The 20,145-nt window shown below is 38.6% G+C and overlaps 1 protein-coding gene across 3 annotated transcripts in view; it reads right to left on the bottom strand.

The window, feature by feature from the left end:
* kdm4c (lysine (K)-specific demethylase 4C) overlaps nucleotides 1–20,145 on the bottom strand; it is a 30,810-nt gene that overhangs the window by 1,309 nt on the left and 9,356 nt on the right. For all 3 annotated transcript variants that reach the window (XM_048197637.1, XM_048197636.1, XM_048197638.1), the window contains 10 exons: nucleotides 17,428–19,172; nucleotides 14,764–14,875; nucleotides 14,128–14,309; nucleotides 13,808–14,027; nucleotides 11,410–11,486; nucleotides 11,229–11,284; nucleotides 10,924–11,032; nucleotides 4,605–4,793; nucleotides 391–561; nucleotides 39–158 (listed from right to left, as the gene is read on the bottom strand). In XM_048197637.1, coding sequence (XP_048053594.1) covers nucleotides 39–158; nucleotides 391–561; nucleotides 4,605–4,793; nucleotides 10,924–11,032; nucleotides 11,229–11,284; nucleotides 11,410–11,486; nucleotides 13,808–14,027; nucleotides 14,128–14,309; nucleotides 14,764–14,875; nucleotides 17,428–19,172 — 2,981 coding nt within the window. The remainder of the gene's footprint in view (nucleotides 1–38; nucleotides 159–390; nucleotides 562–4,604; nucleotides 4,794–10,923; nucleotides 11,033–11,228; nucleotides 11,285–11,409; nucleotides 11,487–13,807; nucleotides 14,028–14,127; nucleotides 14,310–14,763; nucleotides 14,876–17,427; nucleotides 19,173–20,145) is intronic.

The following is a 20,145-nucleotide window of genomic DNA, read 5'->3' as shown; positions in this document are numbered from 1 at the left end:
AGCAGTACTTGAGAGAATATGACTTTGAGTGTGTGTACCTGGTACATATATGAAGTGTTAGAGCCAAGGTACTTGGCTCCATAAAAAAGTCCATCGGGCCACTTCACCTGAACAGCCTCCCCCACTTCAGGGGGTCCAAGCCGGGCACAATCTCTGCTCTGTGGGGTGAAAGAGAATAGATTCCACTCAGATTAATAGCTAGAAACACTGTGCTCATACTTACCAATGCATGAGAACTTTCTGTGAAAAATAAGAGGCTGACAACTTTGTAAGATTATATTTTGTATGTTTAAGTTTATTTGCATGCATCAGTTCAATGAAAACATCCCACAGATTATTCATTTGAACAAATAATGGCTAGCAGTGATAAAAAAAAAAAAAAAAACTCACTACAATGTCTTCAGGGAATGTATCATTGCTGAATGAGCCATCATCGAACATGACTTCATAGAATGTTTGGGCCGTGACCTGGGTAACACGTGAGCTGTAGTAACGAAGATTCTTGTGTTTGGAGATCACTGTCTGGCCCACTTCTAATTCACTTCTGCTAACTTTCACTTTCTGAGGGGACAAAAAAATCTTGATGTTAAAGGGTCAATTATGTGACAGTTCTTTTCTGTATGAATTGATTTATTTATAAAAATATTTATAAATGGAAGCTCAACCATACTTGGTTGGCATGTGGGAACAAATCTTACTGGTTCTTGCAGAAGCTTGAACATTCATGCATTACACGCGAGAACAAACTTCATTGGTTCTCATGTGTCAAGCAAGCACATTTTAGCTTTATTTATCATATTTGATGTGCTCTATGTATGTGTGTTGATCAATGTTTATATGTGAGTAAAAGCCTAAATAAAATCTGTTCATCAAATAAAGTGATCATGCCTTCAGAAAAGTTGGATTAAATCGCTCAAGTCGTGTAGATTCCGTTTACATGTCTTTATGAACTTTTTAAAGCATCAAAGTTTTGGTTATGTGGGCTTTTAATGGAGGGACAGATTTTTCTCAGGTTTCTTTAAAAATATCTTATTTGTATTTCGAACATGAACAAAAGTCTAATGGGTTCGGAATGACATGAGGGTGAGCAATTGATAACAGAATTTTCTTTTTTGGGTAAACTAAATCTTAAACTTAAACCTATGAAACAAACTAAATCAAAATCAATTTGAAAATCAAAAATTCACATTTAAAAAATAAATAAATAAATATATATATATATATATATATATATATATATATATATATATATATATATACACACACAGGTGCTGGTCAGATAATTAGAATATCGTGAAAAGTTCATTTTATTATAATTTTTTATTGTAAATTATTTTTAAAAAAATGAAACTTTCATTTATACTAGATTCCCTACATGTAAAGTAAAACATTTCAAAAGTTTTTTTTTTTTTTTTTTTTTTTTTATTTGTTGATTAGAGCGTACAGCTCATGAAAGTCCAAAATCCATTATCTTAAAATATTAGAATATTTACATTTGAGTTTCATTAAATGACCATCCCTACAGTATAAATTCCGGGTATCTCTTGTTCTTTGAAACCACACTAATGGGGAAGACTTCTGACTTGGCAATGGTCCAGGAGACAATCATTGACACCCTCCAAAAAGAGAGTAAGTCACAGATGGTCATTACTGAATGTGGTGGCTGTTTACAGAGTGATGTATCAAAGCATATTAAATGCAAAGTTGACTAGAAGGAAGAAATTGGGTAGGCAAAGGTGCACAAGCAACAGGGACGACCACAAGCTTGAGAATACTGTCAAGTAAAGCCGATTCAAACACTTGGGAGAGCTTCACAATGAGTCAAATGAAGCTGGAGTCAGCACATCAAGAGTCACCACACTCAGACATCTTCAGGAAAAGGACTACCAAGCCACTCCTGAAACAGAAACAACGTCAGAAGAATCTTACCTGGGCTAAGGAGAAAAAGAACTGGACAGTGAACAGTGGTCGAGAGTCCTCTTTTCAGATAAAAGTAAATTTTGCATTTCATGTTGAAATCATGGTCCCAGAGTCTGAAGGAAGACTGGAAAGGCACAGAATCCAAGCTGCTTGAAGTCTAGTGGGAAGTTTCTGAAGTTAGTAATGATTTGGGGGGCCGTGACGTCTGCTGGTGTTGGTCCATTGTGTTTTATCAAGTGCAAAGTCAATGCAGCAATCTTCCAGGAGATTTTGGAGCACTTTATGCTTCCATCTGCTGACAAGCTTTATGGAGATGCTGATTTCCTTTTCCAGTAGGACTTTAGCACCTGCCCACAGTGCAAAAAACACTTCCAAGTGGTTTGCTGACCATGATATTACTGTGTTTTATTGGCCAGCCAACATGCCTGACCCCTGAATCTATGGGATATGTGACCCGTCACGGAAACCAGGGACACAAGTTGGCAGCACAACTATTGAGCAAACTGAGAAAGAAGCGTTTTTTTTTTTCAAAATTGGTGATTTTTGTTTTTTTGCAGAATCTGTTAGTTGAGATCATGAAGAAGCATCTCCGTGTTTTAGATAGCAGTATTGGTTTATTTAAAAGCGTACATTTTGAGGTTGAAATCGGCTTGTTTTTCAGAGATTCTATCTCGCAGTAGGGGCGTGTCATTGTCTGTTTGTATTTCCATACTGGAATCGGATACGCCGGCTTTTGTTTCTTTTGTTATTGCCGCCGCCCTCCAAGGGAAGCGTGGCTACTTAGTATGCAGCACTCTGGCCGGCTCTAGCTGATATCAAAATTTAATGAAGATGGACGGCGCAAAGAATATCGCAGACGAGCTGAACCGTGGCCGTTACACCGAAAATGTTTTAAAGTACAACATACGGCTGGATTCTTTAGCTGCGGAAAAAGAGTGGCAGGACATGCAAATTATTGGACATTTAGAGGCAAACAGATGCATAGTGCAAACTTCGGAGATGGTTACATATACAAAGAAGACCCCGACAAAGAGAAAGTGTGCCCGAAAAACTTATTTCATTGGAGGCAACAAGATCTTTTCTGTTTCTTATGGGGTGAGTTTCCATAAACATCAAAGTTTGTTGTTTTGTGTTTATTCTAAGAACATGTAGGCTACACGTTATCTCATGTGTCTATTGTTATTAGCTAGCTCAGGACTGTCGTTTTAATTATAATCGTTAGCATCGTATCACTTGCCAAAAACCCCCATTACTATAATGGGCTTTTAGATGGTAATGTTAGCATGTTAATTTGAATAACGCTTCAACTGCTTGAATTGACTGGTGTGAATGACTTAGCTCATGGTAAACCTTACTATTATTGAATTGAATGTGACGCTAATAATTTTAGCCAGTTACTACTTCTTAACAAGGATTTACTAATGTAATAGTAAATGTATCAGATTAAATTCCTACATAAGTAAAAGTATAAAGTATCCGTAGCCGTAAAATGTGCGTTATAAGTCAAAAGTAAAAGTATTGAAGAGTTTAATGTACAGGATTTTTTTAATCCTTTGACTCAAACCAGGTCTAACCGCTAACTGAGGTCTAAATCAGGACTATACGGTTATCACAGAATCCTGTTCAAAAAGTTCTAATGTCAAAAAAGATAAATTACTGACATTTACAATGCACATTATCCTTTATTATTAATAGTATGCGGTCCGATTTTTCCCGTTGCGTCTGTCGTTGCTATGCAACCATGCAGCTTTACAGGGGGCATGGCTTATCTAAATGAGATGTAAATGAGCCCTATTGTCACTCCCAGCAGGTGAGAACAGGCGAGAACTGCAAAATCTTTAGGTCATTTTCTGCCCTTTGAGCTTTTTTGAGTGCCTACCTTCAAATGGCCACAACTTCTCCAAATATTATCAGATTTCCATGTGTTACACATCGTTGGAAAGCTTGGAGACTACACTTTCAGAATCTGTGAATAACTCAAAATGCCCCAGAACCGACTTGTGTCCCTACTTTCCGTGACTGGTCACATATTTTCAAGAGAAAGATGAGAAACAGTCGATCCAACAATATACAGCTGATCTGAAGGCTCAATAGTGCCTCAGCAGTGCCACAGGCTGATCACTTCCATGCCACACTTCACTGATGCTGTAATTTGTGCTAGAGCAAGTCATTTGCTGTAATATGTGCTGCTGACCAAGTTTTGAGTGTACAAATGAACATACTTTAAAGAACTTGAACTTTTCTGTTTTGAAAATCCATTTTTTGATTGATCTTAGGAAATATTCTAATATTTTGACATACTGGATTTTGGACTTTCATGAGCTGTACGCTCTAATCATCAAAATTAAAAAAAAAAAAAACTTTTGAAATGTTTTACTTTACATGTAGGGAATCTAGAATATATGAAAGTTTCATTTTTAAAAATAATTTACAATAAAAAAATTAACTTTTTCACGATATTCTAATTATATGACCAGCACCTGTGTGTGTGTATATATATATATATATATATATATATATATATATATATATATATATATATATATAAAAAATCTATTAAATAGAGATATAGTAGAAAAATAAAGAAAATATATATATTTCAAGTATTCGAGGTGTATGGTGTTATGAAATTTTAGAGATATTCTCTGAATTGTCTGGAAGTACTGTGGCAGTAGTGTACTCACAGCACTGGAGCTTCGTGACTGGTGTCTGTGACAGGTGATAAAAACCACATATGGCCAATCATCAGGCTCCATGGGCACTCCAGCAGCGTGTGCACAGGTGACATGGAAAGAGGTGGGGCAACGGCCACATGAGCACTGAATACATGCTCCAGACAGCTTTTGTATCCTGTTACGGCAATATATACACTTCTACAAAAAGAGAGAAAGAGAGAAAATGAGAGAGTACACAGATGATATGATAACACATTAAAGAATGCAAGGACTTTGTTGATACATTGAAAGAGCAATGTAAGAAACATTCAGGTAACAGTTTCAATAAGGATTTTATTGGTTAATATTAGACTACATTAGTTATCAGTAATGTTAATATCAACATTTAACAATTTATTATTAAAATCAAAAGTTGGACCTAAGCTAACATGGACTACCAATGAACAGTTGTATTTTTATTAACTAACGTTAAGAAAATTAATAAATACTGTAACAAATGTATTGTTCATTGTTAGTTAAATGTTAAAGCTAGGGCTGTCAGGTGATTAAAATTTTTTATCTAAGTAATCACACAATGTGCTGATTAATTAATCTAATCATTCAGAAAATAATCTCACATCATATTTGGCTGAGAAAATACCCCCAAAAGATCATTTAAAGTCATTATTGTGTTAAATGCATCAATCCGACATTACAAAAAGTAGCTTTAGAAAAAAAAAATCATATTTGATTCAACATAGAATTTAACCTTTTAGGCTACAACAGCCATGAGGGTGAGTAAATGATGACAGAATTTTCATTTTTTGGGTGAACTATAACTTTTAATGGGTTTTTGTTTATTAATATTGAATATATATGTATATGTATGTACGGATAGATAGATAGATAGATAGATAGATAGATAGATAGATAGATAGATAGATAGATAGATAGATAGATAGATAGATAGATAGAGCATTAACTAATGCTAACTAATGGGATTTTACACCATGCACACATGCACTTTTAAGTAGCTGTGTCCAGATAAATAATGAATCATACTAAATTAACATGTTAAATTGACAGCCCTGGAGTAAATATTTGTGTGTGTCTCGGAAACTGTAGAGGAAAGTGAAAATGAATGAGAGAGTAAAAGTGTTCTCTTTCAAACTTTCATTCGGTATCTCACTATACGAAATGTCTGGGCATGACCAATCCTGGAAGCACCGATTACACCACGTTTGTCAGGTAACAGACAAATCACGCCTCCCTAGGGAATTGGACCTCTACATACCATTTGAGGCAAGAAAAACCTCAGAAATATAACAGGAAAAACTTCTAATTTATAAAAACATTCTTGTCCCTGACATGTGTAGAAGAAACAGCTGCTAAACACGCTATCGACTGGCCATCTCAGCAGGAAGGCCAGGGCACGGAGACGGGTTAATATGATGGGTAGAGGCTGTCATCGTGAACTTCCCCAGTCAGAGTGCAGTCAAGCAGCTGATTCCAGCCATCCCAGCATGTGTCGCAGAGATGTGACATTTCTGGGACAAACCCAAGTTACCTATTGGATTCTTTACGTTGAGTTGTTATTCTCTGAAGTATCTTCATTAAAGTCTTGTTTATTCTATCCTTGTGTCTGCATTCTTCTGTTATGACAGAAGACCAGACCAATGAGGTGTAGATGGATTCCAGGGCTGCCACTTCCGATTCCACTGATCCCTTCACCGACCAAGTTCACAGTTGAGTCAAGTGCTACTTACTCAATCCATCTCTTCCTCGGCAATACCACCAGCCAGTCCCATGGCCCATCCACTGACCTTTGCTGGTGCGGCAGAGGATTGCAGTGGCAACTTCAATGCTCACTCCTCTCCGAAATGCAGCAGTAGTGGACAGATAGTACAAAAAATTGCATACATTCTCTCCTCATCAGTCACGCTTTACAATGAGCGAAGACCATCTGGGAACAAGCCAGCCCCATCGATCCTTTAAAGCTTTCACCAAAGATTTTAAGGAGGTTTTTGGTCAATCTGCTAATGAAATCTCAGTCCATGATTAACTGTGTAAGTTAACCTCATCCAGCACTCCATCCACATTAATCAGTACATAGTGGCATGCCATCAGGAATTACTTACCCTGCAATACCCACCTGAGCCGATACAAGTGGACTCATTTCACATCTCATCCACAGAACACCATCTCAGCTTACATGAGTATCCAGTCTGGACTGAAGTGCAGTCCAAATGCAACCTTTCCTTACCTCATTAATGTATACCACTGTATTAGTCACCTCTGCCACATTGTCTATTACAGCCAAGGCTCTCATTGACTTAGGCTTTGTGGGTAACTTCATATCAGCAAACAGATCCTAAACATCCATTCCATCATAGGTAAGCCACTAAAAAAAGGAATAATCACACACTGCTCAACCACCTTACTCTCCATATTGGCTGCACTCACCATGAGGAGATTTCATTGCTGGTGCAGGAGGGGTCGACCTCTGACATCATCCTGGGGTGCCCGTGGCTTCAATTTCATTCTCCACACATCTCATGGAGTATGGAAGAAATCCTGTCCTTGGAAAACAGATGTGTTGACAAGTAGATTATCGAGCCCTCAACAAACAAACAGTCAAGTACTGGTCCCCAGTGGAAGTCCCCACTGGTCCCATCTGCCTTGAAGATGCTTCGGGGCGCCACCATCTTCACAAAATTGGTCGTGCACAGCACGTTCAACCTCATTCAGATCCAGAGGGGAGATGAGTGCAACACCACCTTCATTACACCCACAGGCCACTATGAATACTGGGTCATGCCGTATGGCCTGTCCGTATTCCAAGGATTTATGAATGAGTATGTTCCGGGAGTATCTCCATCACTTCCTGATCAATGACATCTTGATCTATTCCCAGAACGAGATCTCCAGCACCCGCGAGAAAACCATGTCTATCTCAAGTTAAAGAAATGTAAGTTTCATCAATCCTCTATCTAGTTTCTGAGCTACATAATCAACATGGGTCTGCAGGAGACAAGATAGATGAGCAGACCGAATGGAAAACACTAACACTATTGTCTGGTCTCATCGCTCATACTTACAGTGACTCACCTGACTACTTACCTGCCAACCTGACACACCTGCAATCCTCGTCCTCTTCAACTGCCTGGCAGCATCGGGATCCTCTTCTGTCCTGGGACTTGCAAAATAGAAACAAAGACTGATTACCAATCTAAGTTACCTGTGTTGATTCTTTACGTTGCTTGACGTTCCTGAGTTGTTCTTCTTTGAACTATCTTCATTAATGTCTGGTTGAACTATCTTCATTAATGTCTGGTTGATTCCATCCTTGTGTCTGCCTACTTCTGTTGCGAAAGAAGCATGAGCTTGGCCATGGTGGGTGAAAGAGCCCTGTGGTTGGGTCAGTCAGGTTTGTCGGAGAGGGAGTTCCTTGATGTCCCTGTGGAGCTAAAAGCCCTTTTCAGTGCAACAGTGACAAATATGCATCAACAGTGGGACTTATGCAAAAAGGATGCATGCATCTTGGGTTTTCCTCTGCTTCTAGACGGGCACAGTCAGGGTACAGAAACATAGGCCCCTCACCGCAGCAGTCAATGTAGGCGGAGGATCACCAGACCAGTGGTCTGTTTTTGAATCAAAAGAAGGGAAAAAAGTTCTCTTGTTGGCACCCAATGCCCCCATGTTGTTTCTCCCTTCTCCACCCAAGGAGTTATGCAAGAGAAAGGAGGAGAGTTTACTCAAATGCTCTTATATAAAAGGAATAAAAATATTCCCTGTGCATCCAGGCAGTGGGCCAAGAACAGAAGTGTGTGAGAATAAAAACAAAAATACACACACAAATATCCGATTAAGAGCTGCAACCCCTAGCTCCGCCGCTACTAAGCAAGAGCTGCAGTGGTCCGCAGCTGGGGATCTCCGTCCCATTCTGGATTTGTGAAACCTCAACAAACACTTAAGAAAGTTCAAAATGTTGATGTTAAGGGTGTTATCTCACTTTATTCATCCCAGAGACCTGCTTATGTCTAAAGGATCTAAAGGATGCATATTTTCACATAAGCATCTACCCGGCACACAGAAAATCCCTCAGGTTTTCCTATCAAGGCACAGCCTACAAAGTTTTGGCAGTTCCTTTCAGGCTCTCATTAGCCCAGAAAGTGTTGAACAATTGTGTCGAAGCAGCTTTGATTTAATTAAAAACAGTGGGTCTCAGAGTGTCAGCTTATTTGGGCAACTGCTCATCTGTGCTTGTGTCTCATTTAAAAAAAACTTAGGTTTCAAAATAAATGAGATAAAAAGCTGCTTATTGCCCACACAAGAGATAATCAACCTAGGTCTCAGACTGAACTCAGACTTATATCAAGCATTTCTGTTGGAGGAGAGCATAAGGTCAATTCGTGGCTGTTTATCCCTTTTTTAGAAATGGAAGGTGGTCCCATTCAGACTATGTTTAAGTCTTCTGGGACTGAAGGCCTTGGCGGTCTCGGTTAATCCACTGGGACTGTTGCAAGCATTGTAGAGTTTCAGCACTGGACAGCGGTGCAGCGTTAGTATCTAAAATGCCACCTCAACCGCAAAGTGATAGAATCAGGGACTGTGCTGGGGGCAGTTTCTCTGAGAAAGGTGGTGACAATGTATGCATCACTCTCAGGTTGGGGTGCAGTGTGCAAGGGCAAAAAAGCTAAAGGGAAATGGCCCATCTTGCTACAGAACGCACACATAAACTTCTTAGAACTGTAAACAATACGAAACAATTAAAAATTTTTGCAGTTCCTAAGGAACCACCACATTTTTATCAGATCAGACAACACAAAGGTGGTGGCATACGTAAATTACCAGGGAGACACACATTCTCTTCAGCTTCACAGTCCGGCATGAAAAGTGATTGTGCGGGGCATGAAGCATTTTCATTCACTATGGGCAACACATGTCCTGGGAATAATGAATGTGGGGCAGATCTCCTGTCCAGAGGAATCCTCTGTACAGAGAATGGACTCTCCACCCTCAGGTAGTGAGCCATTCAGCTGAGCTGCCGAAGATCTCTTCGCCTTTCTTGAAAACAATCATTGCCCTCTATTCTTTTCTCTGGTGAGAGAAAGTGCACATGTGTTGAATAATCCAGCTCCTGTGTGACCAGTCTTGGCCTCTCCCGCTGTGCAGGGACCTCCTCTCACAAGAACGAGGGGAGACCTTTCACCCAGCCCCGGACAAAGTGGCTCTCTGGGCCTAACCCATGAGAGGTTAAATGCGAGTGTTACAGGTTTGCCTTCAAGGGTGACTGACACTATTCAGAATGTGAGAGTGGCTTCAACACACTCTGCATATGATCGGAAATGGAATGTGTTTAAATGTGATGTTGCACACACAGACACATTGATCATTTTCTCTGCTCTGTTCTCAGATGTGTTATGTGTTCAAGAACTTTTGGATAAGGGCAGAGCCTTTTCAACTGTTAAGGTTTATCTTGCAGCAATTTCTGTGTGCCATGTGGGGATTGACAGGAATATCAAAGGTCAACACCTGGTCTGGTCGTATGCAGGGTTTTTTTTTGTGTGTTTTTTGTTTTTTTATGCAGGTTCATTAGAGGTAAACACCGCTTGAACAGGGTTTCAAGGTTTCACTAATTCAGCTGCGGGATCTGTCTGTGATTCTTAATGCACTATCTCTGCCCCCTTTTGAGCCTAAAGTATTGATTTAAAGCTCCTACTTAAACCCGGTTCTCTGATAACAGAAGTGAGGTATCTTACTACACTTCCCTCCTTGCAGTTGCACGTAGAAGAGATACACTGAGAATGAAGTGGGGACCGCTAACAGCAATATATACTAGGGAGGTTGGACTACAGCATCACTGTCATGATAGGTTTTCCAACTGACAGAGGTGGCGTAATTGGTGTTTCCAGAATTGGTCACACCCGAGGCGTTTCCCCTAGTGAGATACCTCACTTCTATTATCAGAGAACTGGGGTTACGCAAGTAACCTAAAATTACCATCATTCATTTTAGCTTTAGTTCTACACTGGTGCCCCAAGAGACATTAAATTTCTCAGCTTTGATCATAATGACACAAATGAGAATAATAGGTATTACAACGACGTAAACATGGTTTATGAGGACACTTTCTGTGTCCCCGTGACACAAATGGCTTGAAAAACATACTCAACAGTGTTTTGTTTTTTTTAAATAAAAAAAAATGCTGAAAGTTTTTCTGTGATGGGTAGGTTTAGGGGTAGGTTAAGTTAAGGGGCATAGAATATACAGAATAAAATGTATAAAAACATTACGCCTATGGAGAGTCTCCATAATTCAAGTGTGTGTGTGTGTGTTTATTACTCACCAGTTTATATCTCTGTACAGGTATGGCACTGATGTCAATAGGAGCTCTCTTCACCACATCTATGAACTTCACCTCCGGAAGACCCACAGCACACATCACATGGGCCCATCTACAGCATGTATAATTCATGAGCCGCTTGTCTTATTCACTAATATCTAAGAACACTGGCTTTGCTGAAATCCTATTTGCATATAATGTCTATATAAAATACTGGAGATTGTGTATACAATCATACTCAGTCGTCTGCTCTGTTTTGATTTAATACAACTATATTATTATTAAGAGATCTGAATAAGGGAGCTTACCTGTCATCTGATGTTCTCTTTAGTGCACCTCCCCTCAGGTTACACAAACAGCATCCCTGGAATAAAACACACACAGAACAGAGACAGATATCAGCCATAAATTAACAAAGGTAAGCAAACATATAATAGTCCATAAATGATGATGTTACAGTAAATGTCAACTGACTGAATGATTACATACAGCTGCAAAGTCTCCGCTCACACATCGGTCACATGTCCACACTGGGCCAACATCATGAACAGCAACACCGTAGCAACCTGTGGACCAATCAAACTTTTACATTCTCTACTATGCCAAGCTATATATTTTTTAACAACATGTATTTTTTAGGATTGTCAAAGTTAATGTTCATGCTTAGGATATTAATTATTACATTTAACACATACTAAAAGTTTACTTATGCCTTTGCTGAATATGGAAAAATGTTAATTATTTTAACAAAATAAGAGGGATCATACAAAATGTATTTTTTATTTAGTACTCTCCTGAATAAGATATTTCACATAACAGATGTTTACATATAGTACACAAGACAAAAAATAGCTGAATTTATAAAAATGACCCAGTTCAAAAGTTTACATGCCCTTGATTCTTAATACTGTGTGTTGTTTCCTGGATGATCCACAGCAGTTTTTGTTTGTTTGTTTGTTTTGTGATGATGAAGTCCCTTGTTTGTCCTGAGCAGTTAAACTGGTCGCTGTTCTTCAGAAAAATCCTTCAAGTCCTGCAAATATTTCAGTTTTCCAGCATCTTTTGCATATTTGAACCCTTTCCAGCAGTGACTATGATTTTGAGATCCATCTTTTCATACTGAGGACAACTGGGGGACTCAAACACAACTATTAAAAAAAGGTTCAAGCGTTCTCTGGTGCTCAAGAAGGAAACACGGTGCATTAAGAGCCAGGGGGTGAAAACTTTTTGAATCTGAAGATCAAGGTAAATTGTAAATTGTTTAATTTGTCTTCCAGGAAACATGTAAGTATCTTCTGTTGCTTCCGAAGGGCAGTACTAAACAAAAAAATTTGATATTTGAACAAAACATTTTAAAAAGAAAAAAAGTCATCCTGTTCAAAAGTTTTCACGCCCCAGCTCTTAATGCATCGTGTTTCCTTCTGGAGCATCAGTGAATGTTTGGACCTTTTTTAATAGTTGTGTTTGAGTCCCCCAGTTGTCTCAATATCATACAGTCACTGCTGGAAAGGGTTCAAATATGCAAAAGATGCTGGGAAACTGAAGAATTTGCAGGACCTGAAGGATTTTTATGAAGAACAGCGACCAGTTTAACTGCTCAGGACAAATAAGGGACTCATGAAAAACCATCACAAAACAAAAACAAACAAAACAAAAACAGTTGTGGATCATCCAGGTAACGACACACAGTATTAAGAATAAAGGGTATGGAAACTTTTGAACGGGGTCATTTTTATAAATTTTGCTTTTTTTGTCCTGTGGACTATTATGTAAACATTGTTTATGTAAAATATCTTATTCAGGACAGTACTAAATAAAAAATAACATGCATTTCATAATGATCCCTCTTATTTTGTTAAAATAATTAACATTTTGCAGATTCTGCAAGGGGTATGTACATTTTTGAGCACGACTGTATACAGAATTTTACTTTCTAAAAGGTCAGAAATCATGAGATTAATTAAATTATTTTATTCTATTAACAGCCCTAAAGCATCGTACAAAAAATGGAAATGAAGTAAAAATGTTTCTCTTTCAGTATATATATCATTATAATAACATTAAAATATAGCTGTTAATTTAATACAAAGTAATGATTATCAGATTTTATAATAAATTGCTTTAGGACAATGGTAATATAAAAACCAGTTACTTATTTGAATAAATAATATTTTGTTGTTCTAATCATGATTAAAATCAAATAATAAGGATTAATATAAAACACATATTATAAATGGGTCTTTACGTATGAATTTAATATTTTATAACTTAATATTTGTCATTTTATTTAGTAAATTATAAAAACTACCATTTGAAATTGTTTTGAAAGAAATTAATACTTTTATTCAGCAAGGATTGAGTAAACCGATCAGAAATTGGCAGTAAAAATTACATTACAGAACATTGCTATTTCAAATACATGCAGTTTTTTTTTACTTTCTTTCATCAAAGAATCCTGAAAATATATATATCATCACAAAAATATTAAACAGGACAGCTGTTTTCAACACTGATAATAATAAGAAATAATACGAAGAAGAAGAAGAAGAATATTAGAATGATTTCTGAAGCATCATGTGACACTGAAGACTGATGTAAAAGCTGCTGAAAATTCAGCTTTGCATCATAGGAATAAATTACATTTTAATATATATTAAAATAGACAACAGATATTTTAAATTGTAATATTTCACAATATTACTGTTTTTACTGTATTTTAAGCATAAGAGAATTATATAAATAGTTAAAAAAAATTACAGACCCCAAACTTTTGAATGGTTTTATATTATTTAATTAGATTTTATAATGGGGTTCCCTTGCCAGAGGATCATGATCTTTGGGGCTTTTCATTTATTAACTGTGTTGTTGAGTGATCTCAGTGACGTACTGGCATGAACTTGAACACAGCAACTGTTGCAGGCCACAAGAGGACTGGATCCATCCTCCTCCAGTAGTGTGTTCAAGGGGCATGGGCCCTCCTGGTATGCAAAGCAAATTTCAGGGATCAAAGGTCGCGATCTCAAGCCTGCCTCCTGTGAACATGACCCCTGAGACTCTGTGGCAGCACTCATCAAGACATCATGCCTTCTCTCTTCTAAATTCTCAGGCTGTGAGATAAAAAAAACAACAACAAGAGTTTGGAATAAATGTTTTTGCATCACATAGCACAAATACACAACCCGACTAGTATCCGTCTACATGAGTTACCTGATAGTATGGCATGAAAAGGGTGCAGACAGCACAGTGTGGAGCAGTTTGAGCTGCAGTTGTGTTGTACTCTCGTTCATATTGAAGATGAGCTTTTCTGTGTTGCCACAGATGAACTAAAGGCTTTGCCCATTCCTCAGTTTCTGGCTCTTCTTCTTTAGTTTCACACTCCTCTACAGTCTCTGAGACACACACACACACAAATAAATATTTACTCTAGGACTGTCAATTTAACATGTTAATTTACTAAGATTAATTATTTAACTTGACACAGCTTCTTAAAAGTGCTTGCGTGCAAGGTGTGAGATGCTGAAAAATGCATGCATGGTCTGTGATGCTGAAAAACAGCGGGACTTGTGAACATAGATGAATCATTAAAAATACCACAAACAGAACGCAACAACACATTATTAGTGTAATTCTGTCCTATGACAACATGCAGTAAAGATACATATTCAGGACAGAGTTATAGTTTAATAAATAGTACATACATAACATTACAAATAAGTTCCAAATTAGAGTATTAAATGTTACAAATAAGTGTAACATATTTGTGTATCTTTTCTTATTTTTCTCATCCATAATTTAAAGCTATTTTTTTTGCTCATAATAAAAGAAAAACAGTTAAACATCCACCATCATCGCTGGCAGCCTGCTGTTTCACAGCACTGGGTACTGCTCTTGCTGTGGGCTTTCTAAGGGGGTGACGCCAACTCTTGGTAGTCTTCTTAACAGTTTGCATGTGATACTATGAAAGCAAAAAAGACAGACAAAGAGGAGGTCAGTGAAAGAGACAGTACACTTTCCAAAAATATTGTTGCTATCTTTATTGTACATGTGTATATACATTATGTGAACATTTATTAATTCTTTGGCACTGTTAAGCTTTGTTTACAATTTGTGAATGTGTGAACAGTGAGTAAGTGTTCTGATTTATGTGTACAGAAAAGGTTCTCACAAATCAAATTCACTGGATTAACAGCAAATTAATATACATTACCATTCAAATGTTTGGGGTCAATAAAATTAATATTTAATAAATACTATACACACACACACACTACCGTTCAAAAGTTTGGGATCGGTAAGATTTTTAATGTTTTTATAAGAAGTTTTCGTCTGATCACCAAGGCTGCATTTATTTAATTAAAAATACAGTAAAAACAGTAATATTGTGAAATATTATTACAATTTAAAATAACTATTTTCTATTTGAAAATATTTTAAAATGCAATTTATTCTTGTGTTGGCAAAGCTGAATTTTCAGCATCATTACTCCAGTCTTCAGTGTCACATGATCCTTCAGAAATCATTCTAATATGCTGATCTGCTGCTCAAGAAACATTTAATGTGTACAATTGTACAAAATATTTGTGTAGGATTCTTTGATGAACAGAAAGTTCAAAAGAACAGAGTTTATTTGAAATATAATCTTTTGTAACATTATAAATGTCTTTACTGTCACGTTTGATCATTTTAATGCAACCTTGCTGAATAAAAGTATTAATTTCTTTTCAAAAAAATAAAAATAAAAATTCTTACTGGCCCCAAACTTTTGAACGGTAGTGTATAATGTTACAAAAGCTTTGTATTTCAGATAAATGCTGTTCTTTTGAACTTTCTATTTGTCAAGGAATCCTGAAAAAAAAGTACACAACTGTTTTCAACATTGATAATATAAGAAATGTTTCTTGAGCAGCAAATCAGCATATTAGAATGATTTCTGAAGGATCATGTGACACTGAAGACTGGACTAATGATGCTGAACATTCAGCTCACAGGAATAAATTATTTTGTACAATATATTCAAATAGAAAACAGTTATTTTAAATTGTAATAATATTTCACAATATTACTGTTTTTAATTTTTAATTTAATAAATGCAGCCTTGGTGAGCAGACAAAACTTCTTTTAAAAACATTAAAAATCTTACTGATCCCAAACTTTTGAACGGTAGTGTATATTTACACTATATTGCCAAAAGTATTGGGACACCATAATAAAATCAAGCACTAGGCATGCAGACTGCTTCTACAAACATTTGTGAAAGAATGGGTCGCTCTCAGGAGCTCAGTGAATTCAAGCATGGTACCGTGATAGGTTGCCACCTGTGCAATAAGTCCATTCGTGAAATTTCCTCACTACTAAATATTCCACGGTCAACTGTTAGTGGTATCATAACAAAGTGGAAGCAATTGGGAACAACAGCAACTCAGCCATAAGTGGTAGGCCACGTAAAATCACAGAGCGGGGTCAGCGCATGCTGAGGCGCACAGTGCGCAGAAGTCACCAACTTTCTGCAGAGTCAATAGCTACAGACCTCCAAACTTCATGTGGCCTTCAGATTAGCTCAAGAACTGTGTGTAGAGAGCTTCATGGAATGGGCAGCTGCATCCAAGCCTTACATCACCAAGTGCAATGCAAAGCGTCAGATGCAGTGGTGTAAAGCACGCCACCACTGGACTCTAAAGCAGTGGAGACGTGTTCTCTGAAGTGATGAATTACGCTTCTCTGTCTGGCAATCCGATGGACGAGTCTGGGTTTGGTGGTTGCCAGGAGAACAGTACTTGCCTGACTGCATTGTGCCAAGTGTACAGTTTGGTGGAGGGGAGATTATGGTGTGGGGTTGTTTTTCAGCGGTTGGGCTTGGCCCCTTAGTTCCAGTGAAAGGAACTCTTAATGCTTCAGCACACCAAGACATTTTGGACAATTTCATGCTCCCAACTTTGTGGGAACATTTTGGGGATGGCCCTTCCTGTTCCAACATGACTGCGCACCAGTGCACAAAGTTTGTGAGTTTGGTGTGGAGGAACTTGACTGGCCTGCACCTCAACCCAATAGAACACCTTTGGGATGAATTAGAGCGGAGACTGCGAGCCAGGCCTTCTCGCAAACAACATTGCCTGACCTCACAAATGCGCTTCTAGAAGAATGGTCAAAAATTCCCATAAAAACACTTCTAAACCTTGTGGAAAGCCTTCCCAGAAGAGTTAAGGCTGTTATAGCTGCAAAGGGTGGGACAACTCCATATTAAACCCTACGGATTAAGAATGGTATGTCATTAAAGTTCATGTGCACATAAAGGCAGGCGTCCCAAAACTTTTGGCAATATAGTGTATATATTAAAAATAACATTACATAAATAATAAAATATACATAAATAACAATGACAAAAAAACATCAACCAAAAAAAAACTAAAATATAAAATATAAACAATCCAGAATGACCAAGCGTCTGGCAAAATGTCTTGTCACTGCAGTTGATTTAATTGCTTGTCATGGTGTAGCACCAGAACTCACTGTACAGACTTCCCCTGGCTCCAGGCCCGGTTCCACATACTCTGGGTCACTCATGGCGTTCTCCTCACTGGATTCACTGCTGCTGTCAGCACCTTTATCTACCGATTCACACGAATCAGAGTCGCTCACAGACCCATCATGCTCTGACTTCACACCTTCGTAATACTCCTGCCCTTTAAAATCTTCCCCGAGAGGCTCCTGAGAGCCCGTCTGCTCACTGAGCACACAAGCTTCAGCTGATTCCACCTCGACGTTCTGCTGCTTGAGATCTAAGGGAGTGTTTAGAGAAACGTCTGCACTAGAACACTGCATGGGAATGGGCTCCAGGTTGGTCCAGGTCTGGGTGCATGGTGAAGAGTTTGGAGAATCTGGAAACTTTTCTTGTTGGCACCCTGATTCGGACCACATGGTGTAGGGCAGAGAGTCATGGGCATATTCTGTGAGACTGCTTACACCTGTGGTAAGACCCATTACCAGCTCAGGCTGCAAGCTCTCAATTAGCACTGCGGGATTCTGGGAGCTGAGGTTTTTCCAAATGGTGAAAGGTTTGGACTCCACGAAGGGACCTTGGGAGGACGTGAGAGAGCTGGTCTGCTCTTCAAGAGTCAGAGAAGTTTGTTTGTCCCCTCTTTCTGCTGAGTTATCTGTCATTTCAGAGTTGTGGGCATCTATAAAATCCATGTCTGCTACTGTAGAACATTGTAAAATACTGTGAGTAGTGATTTTAAACTGCGAAATGGATTCATGTTGAGTGTTCTGGTCTGTGGATGGGCATGTGTGTTCATGTCCTTCCTGTTTGGACTCCTCTGGTGGCTCCCAGTGTGTCACCAAAGAAGGAGATGCTGGTTTTGCTATAAAGGTGTCTGAGGTTGAGTTATGTGATTGCCTTACACCTTCTTGGGGTACAACGAAGGGCCAGTTGGGACAAGCTTTTTCAGAACAAGTCCCCACATCACCTGTTATAACAGGAGGCGAGTGTGATTTTTCCAGATGGAGAACAGGTGCAGTACTGCTCGGACTGTGAGGTCGGTGACTCGTGGATTCGGGTCGTACAGCAAGAGTCAGCGAGGGCATTTCAGGTGCAAGAGAGTGGGGATTGACTCTCTCTTCTGTGAGCTCAGGCATTAGAAGAGGCATTTCACAAAACGAAGAAGTCTGGATTTCAAAGTTTGTTCTGTTCTCCAAAGTTTCTGAACCCTGAAGAGCAGAGTGCAGACGGATCGAGCTTTGCTCCTTGTAAAGTGCTGATGTGCCGTAATCGATGCTGCTCTCAGTCAAGATATCAGCGACCGTCACTTCCGTTTCAATTTTAGCCTGATGGGAATCACTTTCCGAAAATAAAACTGCAGCACCAGTGGAGCTACGTCTCTGTGAATGGGTCACAGGAACAGAAGGTGCAATTATTTCTGAGACAGATTCACAGTCTGTTTGATTAGGACTTTCAGCAGTTCTTTCTGAGTCCAGAGTCACATCCACAGTGATGTCACTCTCTGAGGTTGGTTCAGGCCCAGGCTGTGCGGTGGAAACTGTGTTTGTGGATACTCGACCTTCATCCAAATTTACAGATGTCTGGGAGCTTGCGTGACCTGGATCAGGGTCACTCTGACTGGATGTGGAGGTGAGTGGAGGGGTCGAGAGTCGCTCAGGTGAAGCATCTTTGACTTGTGTGGTAGAGTGGGCCAGCAAGTCACTCTCCACTCTTGTTACTTTAACAACACACATTTGTCGACATGGACCAGTGAGCCCTAAAAAGACAAAACAAGTGTCATGGAACAATAAAACATGTTTTCTGAGATATATACAGCCACGTAGGTGTTGAACATACACTACTGTTCCAAAGTTGGGGGAATTGTTTTAACGTTTTTGAAAGAAGTCTTTTATGTTCACCAAGGCTGTATTCATTTGATCACAAATACAGTAAAAACAGTAATAGTGTGGAATATTTAAAGGTCCCGTTCTTCGTGATCCCATGTTTCAAACTTTAGTTAGTGTGTAATGTTGTTGTTAGAGTATAAATAAAATCTGTAAAATTTTAAAGCTCAAAGTTCAATGCCAAGCGAGATATTTTATTTAACAGAAGTCGCCTACATCGAACGGCCAGTTTGGACTACATCCCTCTACTTCCTTCTTTAATGACGTCACTAAAACAGTTTTTTGACTAACCTCCGCCCACAGGAATACACAAGAGTTGCGTTTGTAGAGTGTGTTTGTCGCCATGTCGTCGAAACGCTGTTATTTTCATCCGCAGTCCAATCACCGGGTCTGATTCCGGCTCAAATTGATAGGGTAAAATTAAAGACATGTTTACAATAACACTGAGCGCGTGCATCTCCACGTTATGGTAAGAGGCGTGACCGTTCCGGGCAAGATGCGCTAAAATGCTGTCGAATCACAACACAGGAACCGCTGGCACAATCAGAACTCGTTACGTATTTCTGAAGGAGGGACTTCATAGAACAAGGAAGTCATCAGCCCGTTTTTATGACAGTGGAAACAGCGGTATACAGATAAGTAAATTATGTGAAAAATACTGTGTTTTTTTACACGTGAAACATGAACACATGTTATATTGCACACTATAAACACAATCAAAGCTTCAAAAAACCACGAAAAACGGGACCTTTAAAGTTTTCTATGTCAATAAACTTTAAAATGTAATTTATTCCTGTGATGGCAAAGCTGAAATTTCAGCAGCCATTTCTCCAATCTTCAGTGTCT

Source organism: Megalobrama amblycephala, linkage group LG7 (assembly GCF_018812025.1).
Source record: "Megalobrama amblycephala isolate DHTTF-2021 linkage group LG7, ASM1881202v1, whole genome shotgun sequence".
NCBI lineage: Eukaryota > Metazoa > Chordata > Actinopteri > Cypriniformes > Xenocyprididae > Megalobrama > Megalobrama amblycephala.
The sequence above is the reverse complement of the archived record's forward strand: the minus strand, read 5'-3'. Positions and strand labels throughout refer to the sequence as shown.